Source organism: Gavia stellata, chromosome 5 (assembly GCF_030936135.1).
Source record: "Gavia stellata isolate bGavSte3 chromosome 5, bGavSte3.hap2, whole genome shotgun sequence".
In the NCBI taxonomy this organism is placed as follows: domain Eukaryota; kingdom Metazoa; phylum Chordata; class Aves; order Gaviiformes; family Gaviidae; genus Gavia; species Gavia stellata.
In genome coordinates, this window is record NC_082598.1 from 58555085 (window position 1) to 58578778 (window position 23694).

The 23694-nt window shown below is 41.3% G+C and overlaps 1 protein-coding gene across 1 annotated transcript in view; it reads left to right on the forward strand.

Annotated features, from left to right (window-relative positions):
• Window positions 1-9617: 9617 nt before the first annotated feature.
• The window catches only part of SEC24B (SEC24 homolog B, COPII coat complex component), a 48400-nt gene continuing 34323 nt past the window's right edge, over window positions 9618-23694 (forward strand). The window contains exons 1-3 of the mRNA XM_059817759.1: window positions 9618-9738; window positions 15534-16238; window positions 22555-22740. Coding sequence (XP_059673742.1) covers window positions 9618-9738; window positions 15534-16238; window positions 22555-22740 — 1012 coding nt within the window. The remainder of the gene's footprint in view (window positions 9739-15533; window positions 16239-22554; window positions 22741-23694) is intronic.

The window sequence follows — 23694 nt, forward strand, 5'->3', positions numbered from 1 at the left end:
ACTTATTGAGCACTCTCTGTGTGATTGACATTTACAATACCCAGAGGGAGACACAGGCCCTGTCTCAAGGGTCTCACAGCCTGGAAAAACAACACAGTTTAGAGTCATTGGCCAGACAATCAGACCCAAATATACGAACCTCAAACAATTTGCCATTTACATTTACATGTTGCTTTTTTTGCCGGATTAATATAGAAAGGCTTAGCAGATGAACGGAATTTGGGGGGAAAATGTAGACTCTTTCCACTGCAAAGTAGAAAAGGCAGAGAAAATGTTATTTTCATTGCACACAGAAAGACTAAGTACACTTGAAGAACCAAGGGATCAAATCGTCAAGAGGACTGGATGCTGGTGCTCCTTAATAGTAGAATTAAAAAAAACTCTGAAAATAACTCCATATGTCTTCAGTCTGAAGTAAGAATTGGAAATGTGTTAAGTGTTGATGTGATCTTGAAGCCCAGAACCAGCAGCACTCTCCTCTTCATCGTCTCTCCCCACCAAAACTCCTCTGTCAACCTGTATTGTATTCTCCCAGGCAGGAAAATCCCATCTAAATCTAAACAGACTCTCTTCTTTTTCCTCAAAGCCCAAAGAAGGTACTGCGGCTCAAAGGGAGTGGGATTATCTCCGGGGGCTTTATGAAGTGGGAGGAAGCTGCTGCAGAGATTGCAGAGCAATCAGTTTTCTCTGCATTATTGTGCAACCTGCCGCACTAGGCAAGTCAAAGCCCCTATATACTATTAGCGACCACTATCACCAGCGATGTTGCTTCAGTTCAAATATTATTTCAGATATGGGACATCCCACTGATTCTCCTGTTATTTGATTGCCAGTAATGCTGCCATATTGCACACTGCTTCTGACATGCTATACGTCAATGGAAGGAAAAAAAAATTTTAAAAATTCAGTAAATCCCACATTATTTTTTTAGATTCTGAAAATAAATTGCCAACTTTAAAAAATCAATTTTTTTTTTAAAAAATTAGTATTATTCCCTGCCATTTGTTGAAAATCAGTGCTTTTTCTAATTTAAATCCTTAAGAACTAATGACCTCAGAACATTAAATGTGAATCCTGGGGATAGATTCATCTCCAAAGCTAGCAGAATGCTTCTTGGTTACGGCTCCTGCAGCTGGGAAATGTGAATGCCTGCGGCTTTTCTCAGGGGGCAATTTATTTATGGTCCCCCCCTGTGCTGGACCAGCTCTCTTCACCAATGTGTTTACTTGGGGAATAGTAAAATAAAAATCTTTGAGCACAGGCTTCTCAGCTGCTCACAGATCTCCAAGGAGATGGGAAAAAGGTCCCTCATTTCTCTGTTTTCTCCACCCCGTGTGTACATAAAGGTTTTGATCCTGTGACACAACCCCGGTGTATAAAAAGCAAACATTGTGCAATAAGAGCAAGAGAAGTCGTCACAGCTATAGGAAGTTAACAGCATGAAATTTTGAACAGGAAGGCAAAGTTTAACCCCAATTGCCCTGTTCAGGTCTAGCCTAGAGCTGGAAAGAAAATAGCTGGAAAGAAAAAACCCTGTTGCATGATGGCGTTCACTGCTTCCTGTACAGCTCCAGATTCTCAGGGGTGAACGTGTGAGTGCTCCCAGTTTCAGAGACCTCAGATGACATTGGGTTAATGTATCTCCTGTAAACATAATCCCCACTCTTAGGAACAAGCAAACTGGGGGAATGGGGCCTGCCCAGTTGATTTTTCTGGCAGTATTTTGCCCTCGGAATCTACACAGGAACACACTCAGACATACGCTTAACGTCCTTAATCTAGAAGGCACTTAAACACATGATTAACTTTGGGCACGTGTTTCTTGAAGCAGAAAACTTGTTTAAATACTAAAAGGAATACAAGAAAATGGCTGGTTTGATCTTCTGGACAAAATGAAAATAAATAAACAGATCTTTTTGGTCAGCCTGATATGAAATTTTTTTTTTGACACAAAGGAGAAAAAGAAGGGTGACGGGAGCTGAACCCAATTTGAATCATTTAGTTGCATTTCAGGTGCTCCCAGTCCTTTCATCACCTTTCCTTCTTTTGCATTCTACAGCAGTCAAAAGTGCTAAAGAAAGTACTTTTGAAAGTGAAAACATTCAATCATGTTTCTAAATGGTGTCAGGCCAGAGCTGCTTTCTTTGCAGGTAGTAAATAATTTGTCAGCAAATGTTCATCTGCTTCTAGAACTGACCCCAAACTGGGATCTCAGTCACAATGAAAAGAATTAGGTAGAGGTCAAAGGAGGAGAAAAACCAGAGATGCCTCTCACTGCCAGCTAAGCAGCAGCAATGTCTGGTTGTCCCAAGTCATACCAAGCACCTACAGAAAAATAGTTCGCCTCATAAAATAATGCCACAGATTGTGCTACTTGTTCTTTTGCAAACAAAAGGCTTCCCCTTTGTCCTTGCAGGTGTGATCTGCATCTGCGCTATTTCCAGTACAATGTGAAACCACACAGCACAACCTGCTCTTAAAAGATAAGATGGCAGAGACCTATTTTCACTTCTTTTTAAAGCAAAAGCATCACACCAAAAGTAAGTTGATCTTTGCGTATGAAAATTTACACTCTATGTTAGAAAAATATTTAGTTGTAGGCACTTTATTACTGAAAAGAAGTCACTGACTTCTATTGTTATTTTTATAATTCTATGTTGTGGGATAGTAAATGTTGCAGTCTTAGCAAAAGACGTGCTAAGCAGAGGTGCTTGCTCCACTGCTTCCTCTTCAGGTGAGTTTGAAATTATAGTGCCACCGCTTATTTCAACAGAATTCCGTGGTGTAAAAATAAAAGGTGATTTCACCCACTATGAAGAATGAAATTAAATTAGGAGGCAACTGCTGGGAAGAAGCTACAGATAGCTAAAAAGCCACAGTTTAAAAAGCTCAAAGTAAGATTGAGACTGTTAAGGCTGTCAGAACAACTATAAGCACAAAAGGATTTTTCAGATGGGCAGTTTACATGTCTGAAAAGATTTTAAACAAATGTGTCTGTCTCCATGAATGCTACTACTTAGTTTGTGCTTGAAAATGAAACTGAGCATTACTGTTTGATTTTTTTCATGCATATAATGTTGCATGAATCAATCTGTAAGATTTTTATTAATTAGATTTATTTATTCTTCTGCAAGTGAAAAGCACTCTCTGGGTTCCCTTGGCTGAAAACAACGCACTGCTACTCACAAAAAAAATCTTAAAACCTTAAATGAGTAGTACTTGATGGGGTACTATGACTATATGGCTGTAAAGGGAGAATATGTCACTTTATATTATGCCTTTGAGTAATGTTTTTCCTTCCAACGTGGAGCTTCATATCCTTCCTCCAGAGTTAGTCCCACTGAAGCAGGCAAGGCAGTCAGTGCAGAATCTGGCCCTGGTCAGCCAGAGTCCGTAATATTTAATTGGCGTGACAAGCTTCCCAAATATTGCCAAAACATCTTGTGAGAGGAATTTTTCAATTAGTTTCAGAGGGCAGCAGTCTCTTCAGATAAGGATAGAGGCAATTTCAGCTTCTTATGCTGTTTTAAATGTACACAGAAAACCAGAGTTTCTAAAGCGTTACTGCAAAGTCCTTGAGGTTTACGGCATTAAGCTGCTAATCCACAGCATGGTACTTTTAAGTTTTCATTGTGCTTCAATGGTTTAATTATCTTCTATTTTAGTTTTGGATGGTTTGATCTACTGTTCACATGAGCCTATCTCATTGCCATCGTTCATATGAGAAAGCCTTTGAAGCCAAGGGTATTACCATGTGACTGAGCTCCTCATGACCTATGGTACACATAAATAGTGGAGCCTGCGCAGTCATATAACATAGCGGAGGAACTGTGTCTTTTGTTTTGGGTCTGTGGTTTTCTTACTGCCCATGCGAAGATACAGTAGGGGCCAGTGACGTAGACATTCAGAAAAATTGAGAAACTATTTTTGGACACAAGTTCCCATGTTTGCAGCACGTTTCTCTTTTAGAAGTAATGGCAAGCTTTGCTTTAGGGGCAAGCGGCACATCTGGAGCCACAGGAGGAAAAAGGGAGCTCCAGTGGTTTAGAAGAGTCATTGTTCCATCTTAATGGAAAACCTATAAAATACCAAACTGCCAGAGAGTAATAGATCTTTCAGGGGTTTATTAGTTTTACAGGTCTTATAAAAATTACTGGAAAAACATAAAACTTTAATAGCTGAAAACTGAAAAGGTTTCATGAGCTTAAGCTCGGCCTGTTTGGATCACAGCATCGTATGCTTCTACAGCTGGGATGTGGCACACCAGCTGCAAAAATTCCCCAGAGTCTATCGCTTTTGTTTAGCTGTCCTCCAAGGTCACACAAAAGCTTGTGGCTAGAATTTCTCTTTAAACACAGTTTCATGAAAATATTTAGATCTCTGGATATAGCTGAGGTTCTTCCTTAGTCATAGCTTACCTGGTGATTTACAAGTACTAATGCCATGGACTGAAGTTTGCAGCTGATGAAACCACCCAGGAGTATTACAAGTCTAGATGCAGATACATATGTTTATCTACACTGCACACTTAAGAGGCTTACCAGGCATAACTGCCAATCAGGGGTGTCAATTCAAGTAAGAATTTATGTCCTATTTCCAGATTTTAAGAAATATCACAGAAATCATAGACTAGACTGTGAACAAGGATGACACCCATCGTTAGGGGTTACAGAATGGAACAACTACTCTGACTTTCAGTCTCAGACACAGAGGCCATAATGAATAGCTACATCCAGCATCTATCAGCTGTAGCAGTTAGCAGAGCTCATCGCCTTGGTCCAGAGAAGAGCTAAGTCATTCTCTTACATCACTTACAGCCACCCTAGGATGATGACAATTAGACTGTTGTTGATGCTAAGGTAGTCAAAAGTGGCTGGATCGCCACCATTAGGTTGGTAGTGGCAGTGAGAGTCCCCTTTATCCTATAATCTGCATAGAGGCTGGTAAAGATGATGTCTGTATAGAATGTGCGTGCGTAAGCTTTTCCTTAGAGTTGGTGAAACCACAGCCAGGCAGATCCTACTGCTTTTTGATACTTTTCCATTACAGGTGGACAAACAGAAGCCCCGCTCCTTGCTGAGACAAAGAACTCCTTGGGGGTTACCTGGATAATAAATAAAATAAACTACATGGACAGTAAATCTGCACATGTGTAAGAAAGCTGAGCTGCATGATAACTGATTTCTCTTTCTCTGGTCAGTTTTAGATCTTTGAAAGGTTTTTATTTAAAGTGGACCATGACTACCCTGAGGCCTCATCTACTAATTAGCCAGCTACAAATGAAGTATAGCACAGATCTCACCCAGCGGATACAGGGATTTATCCTTCAGTCAGATGCAGAGGTCACCCAAGCAGAGGCACACTTTATAGTGACATGAAGAGTCTTGATTTGCCTTTCTTATTCTGGAAAGCAATTGCACTACAGCGACTACAGGCAACTTACCCAAATACTATGATGTTAACACCATTTGGGTCTTCTGATTGTGAAAATGTGAAGCTTTATTACTTTGCACTGAAGTGGCCCACTTCCTGTAAGAAAAGCAGGAGAATAATTAGAAATTTATTAGTGAGCTAGGGTGACCCACAGCTATATTTTGTTGATGGAGATTATAAAAGCACCTAATTTTGGCATTCTCCTTCTGAAATGTATGGCAAAGTGGAAGAGACATGGCTTAGTTATGTTAAAGCTTAAAATTATTTCTAGCTCAGTTTATACTGATTTTGTTCCCAGATTTTCCTCCTTGCAAAAATAACTTTTGCTTTCTAGGTTTAGACATTTAATGCCGCTTTTATCAGATTACAGGTAATGAGATACCCTTTCATGTTTTGCTCCCCCAAACTCAAATGACAGAGGGACCTTTTTGTGCCATTGCAAAACTTCCTGCACCAAAGGTCAAAATAAATCTATCAGTAATTAAGCCTCCCCAACTGCCCAAAGAACTTGTTACTCCTTAAGCTTGTTACTTAGGCAAAGTGGAAGCAATGGCCTAGGTGAGCCAGCTCATGTGTTATTTGTTGCATGATAGCATAAACAGCAGATGTTAACACTCCTTTCTTGCTAATGCATTCAGATTCATTATAAATGAGGAAAACAAAATGAATGGATTTGAGTTTAAGGTGACTTGTGTTGCCAACACATCTGGATTTCCTAGGGATCACAGAAGCACAGAATCACAGAATCACTGAATAACTATGGTTGGAAAACACCTGTAAGATCACCAAGTCCAACCATCAACCCAACCCCACCATGCCCACTAAACCATGTCCCACAATGCCACGTCCACACGTTACTTGAACACCTCCAGGGAGGGTGACTCCACCACCTCCCTGGGCAGCCTGTTCCACTGCTTCACCACTCTCTCAGGAAAGAAATTTTTCCTAATATCCAGCCTGAACCTCCCCTGGCACAACTTGAGGCCATTTCCTCTTGTCCTGTCGCTGTCACTTGGGAGAAGAGACCAACACCCACCTCTCTGCAACCCCCTTTCAGGTAGTTGTAGAGAGCGATGAGGTCTCCCCTCAGCCTCCTCTTCTCCAGGCTGAACAACCCCAGCTCCCTCAGCCGCTCCTCATCAGACTTGTGCTCCAGACCCCTCACCAGCTTTGTTGCTCTTCTTTGGACACACTCAATGTCCTTCTTGTAGTGAGGGGCCCAAAACCAAACACAGCATTTGAGGTGCGGCCTCACCAGCGCCAAGTACAGGGGTACTATTACCTCCCTACTCCTGCTGGCCACACTATTTCTGATACAGGCCAGGATGCCGTTGGCCTTCTTGGCCACCTGGGCACACTGCTGGCTCATCTTCAGCCGGCTATTGATCAACACCCCCAGGTCCTTTAGTGCTGGGCAGCTTTCCAGCCACTCGTCCCCAAGCCTGTAGCGTTGCACGGGGTTGTTGTGACCCAAGTGCAGGACCCGGCACTTGGCCTTGTTCAACCTCATACAGTTGGCCTGGGCCCATCGATCCAGCCTGTCCAGATCCCTCCGCAGAGCCTTCCTACCCTCCAGCAGATCAACACACCTGCCCAACTTGGTGTCATCTGCAAACTTGCTGAGGGAGCACTCAATCCCCTCATCTAGATCACTGATAAATATATTAAACAAGACGGGCCCCAAAACTGAGCCCTGGGGTACTCGGCTTGTGACTGACAGCCAACTGGATTCGACTCCATTCACCACAACTCTCTGGGCTCGGCCGTCCAGCCAGTTTTTTACCCAGCGAAGAGTGCACCTCTCTAAGCCACGAGCCGCCAGCTTCTCCAGGAGAATACTATGGGATACAGTGTCGAAGGCTTTACTAAAGTCCAGGTAAACAACATCAACAGCCTCGGATGAATGGGTTTAAGCACAGTGTAATTGTTGTTTGTAGAAAATAATTCATTAAGCCGTGTAAAAGGGTTTGTAAAAGCATTCAAAACAATGGGAAAATTCCCAGTTGCCTTTTCTTGCTTTTAGTGCAATGATATACGTATCCCCTTGTGCTTTTTTTTTGCAATTTTCACAGATTGTGATACAGGATATATTTACGGTCTCACAGTACAAGGAGTTCGAGAAACAAGACTTTGAAAAGGGAAAACCTTTGTCAAAACACAGATTCACATGTGTTGCATGCTGTGACAAAATATAGTTGTAGTACAAGGAAGCAGTTACAGATCTTCTAAAATGGCACTGAGAATGAAAAGACAAACCAACTGGTTGTCCGTATTTTTGAATTATTTTGCTGTCATGCATTCATTTCACGCAAGTACTTTGTGTGGGATGGAGGATGGGTTACAAAGAAGGATGAACAGCTTTAACAGCGGAATGTGTTAACCGTATCACAACAGTATAGCCCTGGGAGGGACTTCAAGAGGTCACTTGCACCAAAGCTGGATGACAATCTGACTCTCGACATGTTTGTGTAACCCCTGTTAAGAGTCCTTCAATCATGGCAACGTCACACCATTCCCATGTCACCTAGTCCTTTAGTATCTTAAGGTAATTTTTTTTTCTTAATAGCTCACTTGACTTTTGCTGCATTTTGAGCGCATTATTTCTTGCTCTAGCTTATTAGGACACAGAGAAGAAACTATTTCATTCAGATATGGATTAGTCTATCAAAGGACTAATGGAGGCCTGTGCAAGACACCGCTGCATAGTTTGATAGGGTGTGAAGGCTGAGAAACTTTAAATTACAGTCAGTTTCTCCAATATTTAAAGATGCCCTGCACACTTCGTAATAACAGTAACAGTCAGAGCATACCGGCAAGGTAATTAAAGAAGTATCAAAGTATGTAATGACAGACATGCATAATAACCAGTAGGAAAAACAGCATACAAACAGGGAAGGAACTGGTCAAGTATATGCAACAAGTAAAGGTGCCTCAATCTCGTTGGACTTGGTCTTGACAACACAATCACCAGTATATGTTATTGTGCTTTGAATCCTATACATAATTAATAAAAGAACCGGAGCAATGAATTCAGTCTTGAATAGCATGTGAGTGAAAGACAGATGATAGATAGGTGGTAGAGACAGACACACAAACAGTCGAAATTAATATGGTTTAGTGTGTGATTGACTGCGGCAAGACCTAAACGGAACAGAGATCCTTTGCCAACAGGGGAGGCTCACCAACACCTTCCTTTCTGTTTAGAGGATATATAGTATATATTCTGTACAAAGACTGAAAAGCTTTGCCGTATCTCGCCTCGCTCTTCCTTGTCAAGGCCTTTCTGTCTATATAGATAGTATATACACACTATATAGAGAGAGAATATGCAGTGTGCACTCCTAATGCAGAAAGAAAAGCCTTGCCTCAGCTCACCCTGCCTCACTGAGGCTTTCCTGTCTGTATATAGAAAAATTACAGAGGGAAAGTTGTCACTTCACCTCACCTCACCTCACCTCACCTTGTGCGGCCTTTTCCCCCCACGCAGAGCACACCCATTACCTCTGTGTGTTCCAGGGTACGTATATTCCTAAGGCATGGATAGCATGTATTATCTATACAGGCAGAAAAGCCTCAACTAGGCAAAATGACGGGAGGTGTGTGTCCACGTCTGTGCTCTGCCTCACCCTCCCCCTGGCCTGTCCGCCCGCACCCACAGGGTTACAGACGGGGCATGCGGCCGCCGCCACCCACAGACTAAGCGGGCCGGGCCCCGCCGCGCCGCCTCTCCCTGCCATACAGGCCGTTCCCGGTTCCCCGTTCAGGTTGGCACTCCCCCAGGGTGTGCGGGGCCCGGCCGGCCTGCGGCAGCCGTCCCCGCCGGCAACCGAGGCGCGGGAGGGCGGCGGGAGGGCGGCGGGAGGGCGGCGGGAGGGCGGCGGGAGGGCGGCGGGAGGGCGGCGGGAGGGCGGCGGGAGGGCGGCGGGAGGGCGGCGGGAGGGCGGGGCGCCCGGCCTCCCTCACGCCGGACAGGGCGGTGCCGCGGAGGCGCCGCCAGGGGGCGCTGTGGGCGGCGACGTTGTTAACGGCCGCGGGAGCGGCGCTCGGGCCCGCCTGCGCGCTCCTGCCCTTCGCGCTCCCGTGGGGCGGCCGCGGCCTCCCGCCCGTTGGCGACCCTCGACACTCGGCTGCGGTCGGGGCGGAGAAGAGGAGCGGGCCGGAGGGAAGAAGCGCTGCGAGAAGCCATGTCCGCGCCCGCCGGGCTGCCGCCGCGGCCCGCCGGTGCCGCCGCCGTTTACCCGGGCGGGCCCGGCGCCTCCCGGGAGGCCGCGGCCCCTCAGAGCGACGCGCCTCGCTGCCAGAACGGTGAGGGGCCGGCGGCCTGCGCGGGGCCTAGCGCTGGCGGCCGCGGCGGCGGGGAGAGGCCGCCCGCGGGGTCCCCGGGGCGAGCTGCGCTGCTCCCTCGCTGGGGGCCCCGCGGGTGCTGGGGGCGGGGGGTGCCGGGGAGGGGGGCCGCTTGCTTCTCCCTCCTACGGTGGCGGGAGGTGCGGGGCGGCGAGGCGGCCGCTGTGGGGGGCGGCGCGGGCCCGGCGGGCCGCGGCGGAGCCGGCAGGTAACGAAGCCGTTTACTCTGAATTCAGACAGCAGAACCCGCCCGAGCCGCTCGGGAAAGGCGCGTCCCGCCCCGGGCCCCCGCCGCTACGTGCGGAGTTAAGTTTGAAGAAAGGCGCAGCCTCTCCCAGCCTCGCTAAAGGAGCGGGGGAGAGGGTGGCCGCTTCCTTCTCTCCCGGCGAATTGCGATCCGCGGGGTGTTGGCGGCGCCTGCTCCATGGCGTTTCGGGAATGCTCTGGAGGCCCCGGCACCGCCGGGCCTCGGCCCGGGCAGCCCTGCACGAGTATGGGCCGAAAACCGCGTCCGGTAGACGAGAGTACTTCACTTACTCCGTAACTGTTTATGAACTTAAAAGTAGCGGGTGGGTAGGCGTTCACACGGCTGGATGTCGGGTTTTGAGTTGAATAAACAAGATCGGACCGGTGAAATGTGGGTCGCTGGAAAACAAAGGGAAAATAATTCAAAGACACAAAATACTGACTTGCTTTTCAGGTAGAGAGTTGTTGAGACTAACTGCACTATGAATTAAAATAATTAGCGTGCAGTGCCTTATTTTTAAATTGGTGCGCTATAAAATCAGTTCTTTATTAATACACCTCGTTAGCTTTTCAGAATGCCTGCATGATCTTCGTCCCCACCTAATGATGGTTTGGTATCTAAATTGGGCCTCTTGCTTGCATAGAGTTCTAGCTCTTAAACCCTCTATTTTATAGTCAGGCTATTTTGTGCACAGGTGTGTTTTTCTGCACAGATGAGTATGCAGGGTAACAACCTACAGAATTTTTTACTCGTGAATATTTCTCATGTCTGAAGGGGTACTTAGGCGATAAGCGCAGACGTGCCTATAAACTAGGTTTTGACTCAGTTTGCAGATAATGCAGCAGTCACTGAAGTGAATGAAAAGGAAGGTAATTAAATGGTAGATTTTAGGGAGATGCTAATGCCTCAGATGTGGCCAAACTTTAGTACTGTAATGCTGAGTTTTGTGAAAATTATTCAGAAAATGCTAACTTGTATGGCTTTTAATAAAAAACCTGTTGTTATCAGCTACTACAGCATCAAGAACCTGAAGGTGTGTTTCACAGAAACAATAGAAACTGGCATCATGCGTTCTCCTTGTGTTTTTAACTGAATGAAACAGTAATTTTAAAGAGCCATCATTACTATTTGTTATTTTAATTAATGAACTCCATGTTGCTGCTAATCTTAAAAACAGCTTGTTTAAAACCTTATGGCAGACCATTTATTTTCTGCGAAACACTTTAATTCTGAGAATTTTTATAGACTGTTCAGTAATAGTCTTGAATTTTTATTGGATAACTTGATAACTACTCAACTTAACTTTGGCTTCTGTGTTCCTTAAGATATCTTACAGTGATGTGTATTTGATGATTTGTAGGCAAGAACTCTGAATTTGTCTTTTTGTGCTATTTAGCAGTAGCGTTCCAGAATTTCTAGATTAGTGTATCTGTCTTCTTTAACTACTAATCTTCTGAAGTTATAACGCAGGATTTGAGGCTTCTTTTTTCAAATTGTAATAGGAGGGGGAGTAGAGGGGAATAGTAACAGAAAAAGACTGTACTGGAAATTTCCATTCTGTCCGATAGAAACAATTTCAGAAAGGTGATTGTCACTGCTTTTGAAATTTAATTTTATGTCAGTATAATGGAGTTTAGATGTAGGATACGTAAGTGAATACAGCTATTTCTGTACTGGCTGAAAGAAAACACTGGTGCATCCTTGCAGATGTTTAGACTGTTCTGTCTTTTAATTTCATAAAATGCAAAATTTTCAGGTAAAACTTTGAGGTTACTGGGATCTGATGAAAGAGGGGCTGGTTTTTGCAGAAAGGAAGCAACCTGTTGCACATTCAGTGATAGGATGTTCAGCTTTGTTTTTAGAACGAGGTTCAAGAAGGATGTTCAGCTTTGTTTTTAATAAGTTTTCCCTGGTCCAATAACCAAGTCCATTTGAAACCCTTGCAGACTTTAGTTTTCGTATAACTTAGGTTTTTAAAAAAAAATTAACTTCTTGCTTGTATTTGATTATTTTTTTCTTCTCTCTTACAGTGCTCTCAGTTTGAACCTATACTGAAATTAAGTCCTTTTTTTTAAAAAAAAAAAAAAGCCCTTGTTTGGGGCGGTATTCATAAGTCTGGGGCTTTAAAATACAGTTTGTCTGAATAAAGTGTTGCAAGTTTGAGAAGCTTTTACTGTAGTAGTCTTACAGGTGGCTTTGCATCTGAGTGGAAAATGACCCGTTTCCTAATTTCAGCATAATAAAATGTTGCTTGTTAAATCAGTACTAAAAGATGATGTATTTTTCCAGTAGTGATGGAGGACTTCAGTGCTAACAATTTAATGTATTGAAATGTAACGCTGAGAGGATAACTGTATTGAATCCCTGTGTTTCTCCAGAAGGATTTTGTCTGGTGTTGTCTACAACTGGTTTGTAGAGATAACCACTGGTAATCTTATTAGCATTTTGGGACCATAATTTTCGTTATGATGTTATTTAGCCTTGTTTCATTATGATGTTATTTAGCCTTGTTTTCCGTCCCTCCTCAGACTTCGGATCCTTTGGATAATTTCATTAAATTTGATAAAGAGGATAGAGGTCTGAAAGGTACAAAATCCCTGAATATTTTGCGAAAATGGGAAGCTGGGTGAATGAAGGAGCTAGACGTTAATTCCACAACTGAGCTGTTGGAAGAGCTCAGCAGTGGCATGATTTGCTGGCTTGTTTGCCAGCGATTAACAAGGCACAGTAGTGCTGCTCCCTGTCCATCCTGTAAGGGATACGTGAGGGAGCTGGGGTGAGTCTTCTCTGGAGGGTGGGTAAAGGGATGTTAAATTTCAGAAAACTAACAGGTGGTCGTGGCTAAAAAGGAAGATGGTGTTGTAGGGTACGTGGCAGATGGCTAAATTATTCAGGTGAGAGAGTGCATGGAAATAAAAATCCAAACAAAGATGACACTAGCAAGCAAAGCTTTACTAATTCACATAGTGGTATAGTCATAGTGCTGCTTTTTTTGTGTATGTGTGGTGGCTTCTCCCCCCCACACCTTAAAAAGCAATAAGGCTTTTGGGGTTCACCTGTTAATGTCTGTAATTATACATTATAACATTATAGAGTATTAATTTGTCTGTAGAAGGAGAGCTTCACTGCGTTCGTTATAGAGATGGCATTTTAGCAGTACACCTTCTGCGTGCAGCTAAGGTTTTCAACTCCTCTTGTGGAGTTTTTTGAAAGAGATTTGTCGGGTGTTTTGGGAGGAAGGTAGAGTACTTGAGACATCAGGACAGATTGTGCAATTAACCAGATTTCAAAATGACACTGAAGATGTACCCAGATTTCCAGTGTTGAAGACTGTCCAATTATCTAGTCATCATTAGTAATTTCAGCTACTAATTGCAGTACAAAAATTACTTTCTACTCACATTCTTTATAATCAAATGGACAAAAAACTCATTTCAGATAATGGGAATAATCTTTCATCTGTTATTGTAAAAGTTGCTTTTAAAGCACCAGGAGTTTGAAATAAATGTGATTTTTCAGATGTTGGGTGTGCCTGTCTTAGTATAAATCCCATGAAGACCTCACTCTTCTGTGCTCATGTATTTTTTAAACTTGCAGATGTTTCAACTTAAAAATGTAAGTAAAGATGACTCAGGCATTCTGTAATGTAGAGACTGATACCTTGTATTGGTAATTTAATCTGTCTTTATTTATGGTGTGTGTTTTTAAACCAGAGCTAGATACTGCAAGACTTTGCAGTAGATGATTTGATATGCAACCTTTTATTTAGAAGTCAGGTGCTCCTAAACCAGTTTGTAAATTATACCTGCTCAGTTAGTTTATTCTGCATATTTTAGTAGAACAAATGCACAGTCTTCAGAGAAAACATCTTTTCTTGCTATCTTAAGTGACATAACTGCTTAAAGCAATAAACCTTTCAGACATAAGTTCTTGGAGTATTTTTGAATTTACTCTTCCAGACTTTAAAAAAGCAGGTGGAAAGTCTGCCAAAGTTCACGTAGCTGTTAATGACTTGCTAACTCAAACTCATTTTCCTTTAAAGGAGAATAAACTACCGAGTTTCATGAAGCAGCTTCCATTTTTGCAAGAAAATAGTGAATTGGAAGCATAGTTACATATTCTCCTCAAAACTTGGGATGTAATCTTTTTTTTTTAAGCTCCTTATGCTTTCTCCCAAAGTGCCTTTCTGTCTTTTTACCCAGCAGCCCAAGATACTGTTGTTAATTTTTTAGCTTGTTTCTCTTCTCAACTTTCTGGGTTGTCAGTTATGAAAAGGTATTTTTAGTTTTATCAAAAGCAATTTTGGACAGTATGTTCCTTCCTTACAAGATTCCGTTAACAAATTCATTATTAAAATTGCCTTGCAAGTTAATCATAGAACATCTGTGTGTTAGTTTGAGAACAGTGACTTTTCAGAATTTCAAGACAAGAGGAATAATACTTACATTTCGTAATCATTGTAAATATAAGGGGGGAAATCAACAATTTATTATCATCATAGCGGTTGTTTAAATTTGTGTGTGGCCCAGTGCTGTGCTTGTGTTTCTATTCACCGAGGGCTGGGAAATAATACCATAGTCATTTGCTGTGATGTAAGCAGTAAGGTGTGGTAATTTTAAGAAAGAAAGTTATCCAGGGAAATGCATTTGTAGTTCACTAGAAAATAAAAGTAGGGTTCAGGAAAAGAACTTGAGGAAGAACTCTCAGATTTACGATTGATCAGCTGGCATTGAAAAAACCAGTTTTGATATAGTTAACATTCGGTCTCTAGCAAAGTACTTGTTTGACCCTTGTAAACCAGTATGTAATTAACCTCTAATGTTGCAGAGCCGGCTGCAGTGACAGCAGAGGGCAATTTCTCTGATACCAACATCTCCTATACCTGATATAAGTATCAGGCAGTAAACAGAAATGAAGTGCCTGGTCAGATACTCCGTAGTTTCATAAAAATGTTGGGTTTCATAAAAGCATAATACAAAACAACACAGATAACAAAAATAAGTGTCCTGCAGCACTTTACCATGGTCACTGTATTGAGGATTTGTAGAGAAGAGTACCTACATTTTTATATGTTGACATACTGGTTTGCAGCTTTTCATTTTCCATATGAAGTCAGTTTCTTTAGACATACTGTTGTATTCAGATACTTAGAAACATCGGTTTGGTGCTTACTGTTGCTCACTATTTGTTTAAATATTAACCTCCTAAAAATTCTTGGAAATATTAAAAGTACAAATGTGTAGCTTACAATCTTGGCATGGAGACATCTTTCGATAATGGAAGCAATCCATTTTTCTGTTACTTCAGTATGTGTTTGCAAATTACTTTAAATATTGTATTTTGCATGCATTATACTTGGTTTGTTCTCTTTCTGCTGATGGAAACTGACCTCAAAAATAGTGACAGAAAACAAGAAGAAACCAATTTGTTTGTTAGTTAAAGTACAGACTCCATTGGCACTACTAGCAGATGCACTTCTAATACATGTGACACTTTCTCTTCCTTTCAGGTCCTGTGCAGAGTCGGATGCAGTTCCCCTCTGGCTATGGCTCGCATCCTACAACCTACAGTGCGCCCTCAGGACACTATTCCCAAGTGCCCAATAAAGCTGCTGCTTCACATTTGGATAATCAGTATAGAGCCAGTTACTACCCTACTTACTATTCAGCACCAGCACAAAATGTTATGACGCCTTCTGTGGGTTCCAACGTGTTGAATACACAGGATTCACAGCAATTGTACAACAAAACTCCTCCCCACACAGTGGGGTCAGCTGAAGGACCTATTCAAGGAGCAATATCATCGGCGTCCTACTTGCATACAAGTGCTCAGCAGTCGTATTCAGCATTTGGTAATCACTACAGCACTTCTGTCAGCTCTTCAGTTGCATCTCAGGGATTTCCCCTTAATTCTGATCACTACGCCATGCCCGTGGTTTCTAGTGCCATGTATCCTAATGTTTCCTATCCTGCGGCTGCTGGCAGTGCCTATGGGCAGGCATTTACCTCTCAGAGCCTACCTGCTGTTGGACAGTTCAAAGAGACAAATACATTTTCTAGCCAGAGTACATCAGTACCTCATTTACTTCAACAGCATGTTCCTGTGGGATATAATTCAACATTATCACCTATTTCATCTGCTCAGTCTGTTCAAGACAACCTCAGCAGGAATCTCACTGGATCGGTTGCTAAAGTAAACAACCAAATAAATACAGGTACTGTGTTATTTGAAGGATGGTGAACTTCCAGATGTGTCTGGGAAACATTAGAAATCATGTGCTTTTCTTGGTTTGTACTTGTTTAGTACGTGAAATTCTGTGTCATAATTTTGAATCCTGTCCTTATTCATTCTTGAAGCTTTTCTCATTTGGTTACCACAGTCCTCACAATAGCAGCTGATTGTATCACTGACACGTTTCTATTAAGAGATACAGAAGAAGATGCTATTTGGGGGGTGGTTTTGGTTTATTAGGTTTTTTCATGTAGGTGGCCTTGGAAGGGAATTTTTTCATGCAGCTTTCTTAAGGAATGTGTGATGTCTGAAATATGTCTATTAATCACAAAGATAGTTTTTTTCCTTTTCTGGCTAGAGAATTTTTTAAGTCATGATCTAAACTGATCTTTAAATTTTACCCAAGTGAACATGCATGTACTCTTTTCTTCAGAAAGATCAGAAGAAGTAGAAGCCTACGTGGGTTTGGAGGCAATTGGGGTGTTTCAATTAATATTTTTGATAAGCTTTTGAATGAAAGAGCAATTTTGGTGGTTTTAGCTTGGTTTTTAAGCAACAAGTTGATGTTTTTAGTATGGATGTAGCTATAGAGAATGAAGTTGCGAAGGTGGCAGTTGAGGCAGAGTATGCTCAGTCCTTGCTAGTAGCTTCTGCTTCATGGGAAGAGTGAGTACAAGTTCCTAGGGTAAGTAGGCAGTACTTGGTGGGAAGCATGGAAGAGATTAGAGATGTGGGAATGCCTCGACATAGAAACATCTTGCTCTCCCTCTGAGAGCACCATAGCATGTGCAGGAAAATACTGGTTTTCTTTCTATACTGGTAAAGTTCTGACTTCATGCAGTTTTGGCTTATAAGCTGTGCAAGACTAATGGTTTTCTGATGAGACAGATATTAGAGAACTGTAGAATCTTTCTTTTTTTATACCAGATATTTCAGATTATAGTTGAAGATTGGAATTGTTTTAGAAGTCCTTGTAGCTGAGTTGTTTTAAGACCAAGGACTTATGAAAGAACATGGCTTTGATGGTAAAGCTGGGAAAACCAGCTAAGCTTAAGTCGAGCCCATCCAATCCCTACCAAGGTTGAATTTAGTTTGTATTGCTTTTTTTCCCCCCAAGACTAAGATGTAGAGTGTCATCCTTCAGCTCAGTTTTAGTAGTTGGAATATTAGTAGATTTTAATTCTGCCTCTGAGGTGCTTTGTGCTATTTTCTTTAACATTTCAAAAATATGAAACAAAAGACTGCTTAAAAAAGAAAAATAGGAAGCTCCTTAAAAAGCTTCTGAAGTTAATGGCATTTCAAGGGTGAGCATAAAAATGAATTCTTTCAAGGACTAAAGGTTTAAAACTCTGGCCAAAAAAATTGATTCTGAGTGCAGAATCTACAGCTGGACTTGCCAGAATGCAGGTATCATTCCAGAATAGGAAGATTTGCAGTAGTCGTATGAAAACAACTTATTGTTTGTCCAGACTGTTAGTGTTTTAGTTACAGAAGTTTTTCATTTAAATGCCTGCTAATTTTATTTCCTTTGGGGTGTCTTTAAATCTATGATTTGTTCATAACAATATTTTTTATAAGGAACAGCATTTTTAAAGGTGAAACAGTGGAGCTGACCAGACCATGAAGAGCAATATGAGCAATGGATAGTCTTATTCCCGAACCATTCAGTGCTGCTCTTAAGGCAGTGATTGAGTTAACACATGGCCTTAAAAAAAAAGTAGTCATATTATGCTTGATTTTCAAAGAGCTGGTGATAGAACTGCCTGTGGTAGTGGTGTGTAATAGATATGCGCTTTGCAGTTACAAAAATGAACACTGGTCCACTGTTTCTGTTAGACTTCAGTAATATTGCAGTACTTGGTTTGTTTGCCAGGCTGTAGGCATAATTACTTAAACAACATTCAAACTCTTTCTGAGCTTGTAAAGCTGCTGAGATAAGCATGCCCTGTGCTTTGTTGCACAGTGGACTGGATTGTGGAACTGATTTATCTGCAGAATAACTTTTTTCTTTTCCCTCTGAATCCTGGTTCAACCTCAGCACACAAATGATTCTGTATTTACTGTCTGGGAAAGAGCAAATAAAGATAGCAACCAGTAGCTAGGCTGAAGAAAGAGCTGGGCCGTTTTATTACTAAATTCTAAAGACTTACACCATTTTTGAAGTCTGGGGCTAAACAGACTGCGTCCAATAATATCCGACTTTTTTAGTCGAAGATGTTGAATTCTAGACTAAAAATATATTAAAAGTTCAATTGCTACAACGCCTGGCTAATAAAAGATGGCAAATACTTGTTTGGTCCTGGCATAATTGATTTACTTTTTGGGACACTGATATGCTTTCTAAATTTCCCAGTGCAGTCTTACTGTTCTTAGATGGAGTCATTTTATATATAGTATTCTAATTGTTTGCAGCCTTTTAAAAAAGGAGTTGGATCTTGAAAATTATTTGCCAGTTCTTGTACGTCCTTGGAAAGTGTTTTGAGTACAACATACAAGGAACTTAAGGAAATGATGAATGTTTGTAAGAAGGAATTTTTGTGAATATTTCATCCTCCCTGCTGTCCTCCAGGAAGGAAACGATGATGGAAAACAGTTGCAGTCTGTTCTGTACGTAGCTTTTTAGCAAAATTGCTTGAAAAAAGAAATTAGATATACTGAAATTCCTAAGTGTGCTTTCTGTGACTGTTCCTGTAAAGAAATTTTGATACAGTATCCTATTATTAGTCAGAGTGCCAGTAAGACAGTTTGCTGTCATTGCTGCTGTGCTGTGAAAGAAGACCCCTTAACAATCCTTAAATTATAAAAAAGCAAATGTCACTCAAGATACTACTGTCTGAATATATTTTTCAATAGCAGTTTTGCGCAGTTGATGAACACTGAAAGCTCTCTGATGAAAATGAAACATTCTTTACATAGGAGAATGCCATGTTTTAAATAAAATGTGTGTGTTTAAACAGGACTTACTCAGGAAACTGAGGCTGGCGTAAGCTTTTCAGAAGTTTGGTGATTTCTGAATTGTTTTCTACTTGAATCAGAAAAGTTCTAAGTGTTGGACTTAGAACTGGATTTTTAAATAAACCACTTTGTGTAGGACCTTGGAAAGCCCCCAAAAGGCCGAATCTATTCAGATCAAACCCCTGAGCTGCTGTATGTCACGTACTGAGGACATAGAACTGCAACAACACGTTTTTCTAAAACTTTGGCAGCCACTGTCTGAAATCACTGAAGTATTTTCAGTGAAGCTTGCTGAGATTTCACTGGAAGGAAAGAAAATTATTTTAAGGGGAATCTTCTGGTCGAAGTTCACTTGTTTTGATGAATAGCAGCCAGTGAGAATAATTTTCTTTGCTTTAGGAAGTATAAATAAAGTAGAATACAAATATTTAATTTGAGATTTTTCTGCTTGCTGGTTTAAACTAGTTTCATCTAGCAAAAATGCCCTCTTCTAGTTTTAAGTTCTGTATTTCAGCAGGACAGTGTTGGTATAACGGTGTTATGCTATGTTAATAACACAGTTTGTATTCCTAGGCTTTTGTCTTCCTAGGTCAGGAGCTTCCCTTAATGTTTTTCCAGCTGAAATTGGTGCAATCTGATTTTTCTTGGTGCTTTCCAGTCAGTGTGGATGTCAACCAGGATGCCCAAATTTTACTGGACTCCCCCCTGCCTTCCTGAGGAGAGGGAGATAGAGAACTCCTTCTGTGGGTATATGGTATGGGTTTCTTTGCTTCCTGGATCTTGTCTGCTGTCCTGAAATTGCAGGCAGTCTGCTTGAGCAGGAGACACTGTAATTTCTTTCTCATGCACATACTTCCCCTTATGTCAGATCAGAATCTAAAGTCCTTGCTGCCCCAGTTCCATAGGAATGTAGGCTATAATCCTATAAATCTGCTAATGTAGGTGTGGTTGGAAAAAGGGGAAGGACTGCAGCCGAGATACAGAAAGTTGGGGAGATAGGATGCTGGTGAAAACCAAGCTGCAGGGAGGTGGAAAATCTCAGAAATTGCATGATATGTTGCGCGGGTCGGGGAGGGGGGAATCAAGATCACAGCTGTAGCAACTCAGAAGGGATGGTTCATTTATCTCTCCTGAAAACTTGAGAAGTTACTGTGGTGATATATTTTTTTTAACTACTAGCTGTAGGTCTCAAGTTGGAAATTAAAGAAACACTTTAAGTGATAGTGTGTAGAAAAAATGATGAATTACACTGCTAATTTGCACAGCTCTGCAGATTCTTTCTGTAATGTACCTTTTAACTGTAGATCTTTATTGGTACATGGCTTTTGTAACCAAGTGGTATACTTGGTTGTTTTTAGTGCAAGAGATGTCCTGGTTGAAAGGCATGGGGGAAAACTTCAGTGCAGATTAAAGGTGAGAGGAGTGGAAGGTAAAAAACAGAAAATACTGTCTCAGAGATTGGGGTTTCTATTTATTGCAGTCTGACAAAACTCTTGGCTTCTTATGGCACCGGTTGGTGGGAATGTTGTGTGGCCTGATTGGGCTTGTGCTGGATGAGCTGATGGGAAACTTGTACTCTAAACTGGTGTTCAGTCCAGCTTTGTCTTGAGCTAAAATATGCCATTCTAAATTGATCAGTACTTATATGACAGGGTGCAATCTTCTTACTGGCCAGAGGAAGAAAAAAATTGATAGCATAATTACCATAACTATAGATTGTCTCATGTGATGATAGTTACTAACAATGCATATGGAAAGATTAACTTTGTCCAGGTGTTTCCTTTGGTTTTAGTTAGTTACGCTTTCAAAAACTTTCCAGAGTCACCAAATAAAGTTTAACATGTGATTTTGCAGGTTGGATTTTTGTACAAAGAAAAAATTTACATTATTTTTTTTTCTCAGAGTTTAAAAATGTTTTCTTACAATACATGTAAAGGATCCATATAATTTTGATGGATGTTTTGGATAACTTTTGCTTGAGCACAGATACTAGTACTTGGCAGGAAGGTATTACATCTTCAGCTAATCTGGGTGTAAGCTGGTTTTGGCTTTGAATGTGTGACACTGACATTATAGCATTTAGCATGCTTTACAGCAGTGCTTGATGCTACAAGCATTGCTATATTGACTTCAAGCGTGATAAATACCATAACCCCATAAACACCTCTCTCTGCTACAAAACCTGGGTAAGCACACTAATGTTGCAGAGAACGTCCCTTGTCATCTTGAGTCTCTTGCTTGAGAAAGCTGTGTAGCTACCCTAACAAGAACGTTTCTCAATAGAAAATGCTGTATATATCTACTTTAGAGAAATACATATTAATTTAGATTTTGATAATACTTGCGGAAAAGCAGTATGTATGCTCAACATTATATTTGAAAACTGCATCATAAATAAAAGTTCCATTAAAATGGTGAAAATGTATGCTGTTAGTTTTGACAGTAAATTAGAGAAACAGAAGGATCATTTTAAGCCACCTCTTCTCCTTCCCCCCTCTAAAGGAAGCCTCAACTTCCCCACAAAGTCCTTTCAGATATCGACTTCATTATTTAAGGAAAAATCAGAGACTGTATGAACTACGCTGCTATGTGTGCAGAGGAAGCAAAGTTAATATTACATGCGCATCCTCTAGTGAATTCTGTAACTGAAATAAGTGCTCTACAAATACAAACAGTTCATTTTGTTCTTGCTTAATTTCTGTGTTTAGTGAGTAGTATTGGTCAAACTATTTGCTTTCTATTCTTTTTAACAGTTTGGACTGTGGGTTTTTTAGAAAGAATCATAATATGATGATTTTCTCAATTTTTAAACAAGGAGTGACCCTCTTAAAGTCAGATTAGTGCTTTGAGAGATTTAACACAGTCCAGTTGAAATTCCTGTCAGATAAGGACAATATAACTTCAAGTAAGTGAGTTTTTAAGCAGATTACATCTAGTCCAGATGTTTAAAACACATCAGAAGTTCTGCAGAATACTCAGGGTTGATTGAAACAGATTGCTTGGAATATGGGTCTCTTAACTGAGTACCAAAATTGCAAAGTGCCAGCCCTGTGACGGAGGCAGAATACTGATCTACTACACAGCTGACTTTCAGGTTTTCTGCCTGTGGGAGGAATATTGAGAGGGAGCTATCCCTCATGGACTGTGTTCTCCTTATCTGGGAAGAGGAACCTGTGAAAGAATGGAGTTGTGGGGATGGATCAAAAATGGATCCATTTAGCTTCTGCTTAATCTTGATCTTACTAAATCATGCTTTCCTTTTTGCTGTTAGTTGTCAGACCGAGTTGTGTAATTGTCTGTGCAAATACAAACAAAGCATTTCTGCTTTCTGCTGTTGTTTTCAGGTGGCGTTGATTCTTCACAGCCTGTGCATTCTGTGAGCCAGAGCATTCCATTTACCAAACCTGGGGCTGGAACATCTGCTTCCTCTGCTGTGATCCCATCAGTAAGGACACCCGCTCCAAGCTTTTCTTCACAGCCACAATCTTCACCCTCTGTCACGCAGTCACCAGAGTCGGCCCTTCAGGAAGGTACTAAAAGGGAATGGGAAGTGACGCTGCAGACTTCTGCCCTTTTCCACATGTGCACATGAATGCTGGAAGCTCTATTGCAGGTCTTCTGCATTTGTCTGACTGGAGTACATCTCTTACATCTCATCAGGCTCCCTTAGTATTCTTGTTCTGCACCACCTTGGTTCTAGCTTCTCTTAGCTCTTCTGTTTGATTTCTTTTGGCCATATGTCATCTTTGGCTTGTTTGTCTTGTCAGCAGTCTTACATGTCTCTTCCTCAAAAAGCCCTTCTTTTAGTTCCCTTATTCTTCTAAAAAGCAGCTCGCTATTTTAACTTCTTGGCAGAAGGTCTGTAAAGGTAGCTTTTGTAATCAGTCTGTATTGAAAAATCCGGTGTAAACTAGCAATTTGCTAGTGCTGGGAAACAGAGCGAGTTTGAGTATTAAATTCAAACTGATGGAATTGTTTTCTTACTCCCTAGCTGTAAGCTCCTGTGGAAAGCTGCTGTGAGAGTTCTTGTGGGAGAACAGAGTAGTTCTTGTTTAAGCTCCTTTCTATTCTGATGTTGGTAACCTCTTGACAAAGAATCAGTTGGGTCTTGAGCCTTCTTCAGCCATGCTAATTCTGCCCTGATGTTTTGACTTGCCTCTTGACTGTTACATGTTCCTGTACCTAGTATTCCAAATGTAGTTTACTGCACTGATTTTTTTTTTTGGCTCTGTTTTTCTCTTGGTAATTTCAGAATTTTAAATTGTTACAGAAAAAGAACTCAGTGTGTGAGGTCACAGTAGGCATTGATTTTGTCCAGAAAAAATGTTGTGTGTCTAGTGTTCAAAATAATTCTCAAAATTGTGGTGTGTGACTGTCACACAATGTTTTTTATTCTTAAATTTCAAAGTACTCTGACATAAATGTCTAAATTTCCCCTTTTCTCCATTTCCTCCTTTTTCTGGTGGAGTGGAGAATGTAAAGAA